The sequence below is a fragment of the Arachis hypogaea genome, chromosome 9, assembly GCF_003086295.3.
Source record: "Arachis hypogaea cultivar Tifrunner chromosome 9, arahy.Tifrunner.gnm2.J5K5, whole genome shotgun sequence".
In the NCBI taxonomy this organism is placed as follows: Eukaryota; Viridiplantae; Streptophyta; class Magnoliopsida; order Fabales; family Fabaceae; genus Arachis; species Arachis hypogaea.
The window spans coordinates 90,795,778-90,799,652 of NC_092044.1; the positions used below are offsets into that span (position 1 = coordinate 90,795,778).

The 3,875-nt window shown below is 34.9% G+C and overlaps 1 protein-coding gene across 1 annotated transcript; it reads left to right on the forward strand.

The window, feature by feature from the left end:
- The first annotated feature begins 211 nt into the window (after positions 1-211).
- On the forward strand, positions 212-3,401 carry LOC112711205 (actin-depolymerizing factor). Its single transcript, XM_025763810.3, has 3 exons — positions 212-448; positions 1,420-1,685; positions 2,926-3,401. Exons 1-3 carry the CDS (start codon positions 428-430, stop codon positions 3,074-3,076), a joined length of 438 nt encoding a protein of 145 aa, XP_025619595.1. The 5' UTR covers positions 212-427; the 3' UTR covers positions 3,077-3,401.
- Positions 3,402-3,875: the final 474 nt, after the last annotated feature.

Sequence of the window (3,875 nt, forward strand, 5' to 3'; positions counted from 1 at the left end):
AAACGAGATATGACAAGAGAATTTAAATCAGTAAATACTCGTAAAATTATTTATTTTGGTAAATATTACATTTATTTTATTTATTAAAATAAAAAATCCCTTTTAAAACATATTTTAGCTGAATTTTTATTTTAATTAAAACATGAGTTATGAGTCATGAGTGGCCAAAAGACTAACCGATAAAACGACACCGCACGCGGTTTCTTTCATTGATCGCATTCTTGTTTGTTTTCTTACTTTCCTTTGGTTTTACAATTACTTTACTTTTTAGATTTTTCTTTTCCTTTTAATAATAAAAATAAAAATTTCCCCGTTCGGTGGCTGCTTTTTTTCCTGTGTTGCTCGCTCGCTCGCTCGCTCTCGCTCTCTCTCTCTCTCTCAACCCACCTTACTTTGTTCTTCCTTTCTCGTTCTTGACTGCGCAACCATGGCTTTCAGGATGGGAGGGGTAAACTTCCTCCTTTATGCGTCTCTTATTTTTTCTTTATTTCTGTTTACCCTTTTATGTATTTATTTATTTATTTTTCACTTCATTTGACTGTGCTGCTATCAGCTCGATTTCATCCAATGTTGTCCCGTTTCCATCTTAAAAAAAAAAAAAGAAAAAAGAAATTTAACCTATAAATTATCTATATCAGATGTTGGTTGTTTTATGGCTAATTGAGAATTTTGAGATTCTTGCTACTTCAATTTTTTTTTTGCTACTCTTTCTGCTTTAGTGATTGGTTCCTAATTTTCTGTGGTGACGGTTTTTTTCTTGTTTAATAATGTGTTTTTACTTTGTTACTCTCACTGACATAGAATCTAATTCAATAGATTTTGATCTGAGCATAAACTCATTAAGTAGTTTGTGTTTTGCATTGGACCTGGAATATGAAAAGAATTTTACTTGTATTTTGGTTATAAAAATAACAAACGCTGCCCCTTTTATCAAGCTGCCACTTTAGGGATGCCTTTCTTCCTGCTAAGTCCATTGTATGGGATGTTTATCTGAATCAGTTAATCAATGGCACATGATTGCCATTTCTTATGTGATGTTTTTCAAATGTAGTGCGTGTGCATCTTGTGCTTGTGCTATCTTACTGAGAAAAATGTTTTATATATTGATAAGAAAAAGGGCATTTAGGAAGTTTTTGTATCTTGTTTGGATAAACTTCTGCAGATTGAAAAATCAGATAATAATCAGTTTTCTCTCTTTCCAAGTAGCATTTTATCTAAGAGCATCTTTTGTACATTAGTTTGTAAGAATATACAGCCTTTATTCTATTAGGTAAAGGAGTAAGTTCTATAGGTGAAGTCTAATTGTGAGGGCTCATTTTGATGAATGAAATTTCTTTTTTACTATCTTTTATTTTGTGATTTTATATACTTTTAAATTTAAAATGGATTAGAAGTAACTGTAATATGGCTTCAACGTAGGGGAATGCCTCATCCGGCATGGGCGTTGCTGAACATAGTGTAAGCACATTTCTGGAACTGCAGAGGAAGAAAGTGCACCGTTATGTGATTTTTAAAATTGACGAGAATAAGAAAGAGGTTGTGGTTGAAAAGACTGGAGGCCCTGCTGAGAGCTATGACGATTTCACCGCATCCTTGCCTGAGAACGATTGTCGATATGCTGTGTACGACTTCGATTTTGTGACAGCTGAGAACTGTCAAAAGAGCAAAATCTTTTTCATTGCATGGTTAGTTACTTATCTCATGGCATAATTGCAGAAGCTGCATATTAGTTCTATAGATGTAGCTGCACTCATGTCTAAAAATTATGGAAGTCTCGTTATAAAGTTTGAAACAACTCAGAGAGGACATCATAGTCACTTTGATAACATGAACATGTCCTTAGACTCTCAATGGGTAAAGTGGAAAAAAAAAAAAATGGTAAAATGTGCGTTGAAGCATTGGTTAGAGGACTTTGCTGGTTTATCTTTTAATGTTGGAGGACTTTGTATTCTGGTATGGGATGTGAGCTGTATTTGGTAGATAATATTTTTTTTTTGTTTAAATGTAGCCGACCCCACCTAGTGGGACAAGGCTTTGTTGTTGTTGTTGTTGTAAATGTGCAAGTTTTATTTTATAGGATAGAAGAATAATTTTGCCAGGGTCTATATCAAGGTATGTTTTTAGAGGTAGAAGAGGTAAGCAGTAATGAAATCATTTAGAGACCTTCAAGCAAACTTGAACGTCAATGACTACACCTTATTGAACTGGGACGCAATATTAATGATAGAAGTATTTTCCGAAAAATCACTTTGTAGTATGGATATAATTAGCAAGAGTTTAGGTTTCTGTCTAGATTTATTTGCAAGTTCGAGAACTATCCATGAACATTCTGGCCTTCAACATATGTATCCTTGCAATAAAGTTGACTTAATATTCACTTATTGGCCACCTTGCTCTGATTGGCATGTCAGTCTTGAATATGCACATGTTAAAAAAAGTGAAGAGTAGGTTTAGTCACCGGTTTGTTCTTGTCAGCCATGAGACCCTTATTCTGACTAGTAGGTTGTTTATTCTATATTTACTCTTCTCAAGATGTCTGAACTCTGGTCTCTGATGAAATTCATGTGTGATAGTTTTCTTTTATCTTTCGCAGTTTCGCTTCACGTTGAGTATTGTGTAGGCTGTTTACATGTCAACTATTTAAACCATCATCTCAACAATTTTGTCAATTTTCTTGTGACATTTTATTGGGTATTTTTTTTCATTATTTTGTAAATTGGCTGTGTTCGCAAGATTCCCAGTATTAAAGAAACACCAGTTTTCTCTCCCATTTTGTACTTGCTTATCATTGTTATTGCTCCAAAATATTTGCCTTTTATTTACTGCACTTGCATTAAAGTGGAAGAAGTGTGACTGTTGTATAATTTGGCACAATTGTTTTGCCTTTGCTTTGCTTTTGAGTTTTGACGGCTGTTTATTTTACAGGTCCCCTTCGGTAGCTCGTATTCGTGCTAAAATGCTTTATGCAACATCGAAGGACAGGTTCAGGAGGGAGCTGAAGGGCGTCCATTACGAGATACAAGCAACGGACCCAACAGAGATGGATCTTGAAATCCTTAGAGAGCGCGCGAACTGAGCATCTACCCAAGCCTAGAGCTTGTCTTGTGTCTAGGTGATGTAGTTTAGGGTATCTGAAGCCTTAAGGGAATGATATTGACTAATTCCCTCAAGTCACTATGGTCTTTGTTTGTTTTGACACAATTACTTATCAAGTAAATAATAACCTACACCTGTGAAGGCTGATTAGGGTTTCCTTTCTTAGAAACCCCCATTGCAGGGGGGAACTAGAGCTCTTCCTTACTACTTCCATGATGCTTCTCAGGTGCAGAGTTATACTTACCATTATGGATATTGAAAATTTGACTTGTACTCTCTATCAAAGAGTTGTACTCTATTCATCATGATGGTGTTGCTTTGCTTCTAGTTCCATCTTGGAACATTTCATCTTTTTGTAAAGAGTAAATGTGTTTTTTGGTCCTTGACTATTTTTCCCAAGGACAAAGCGGCCCTTCCAATTTGAAAATCCCTAACCGGTTTTTAGCTATTCAAGTAACTCATCTAAGCAATTTCTGTTATTGGTCTAAGCAGTTCTAGACACATCAGTAGGTCACCGTTTACAAGAGTTTCGTAGATCAATTACTTAAATGGTGTGGGACTCATTAGAGATTTTTGAATTGTAGAGTGCCGCTTTGTCTTTCGGACAAATGGCCTGGGACTAGAAATTGTATTTATTTATATTTTAAACTATGAACGATAAAATTATCATTTTCGAATCCTAAATATGATATTCTTTGAGCTGTATTTTATTTCAAGTCCCCTTATCTTCCAGATCAAATACGTCATGGTTTTAAATATGGATGCATGGTCAACTATTA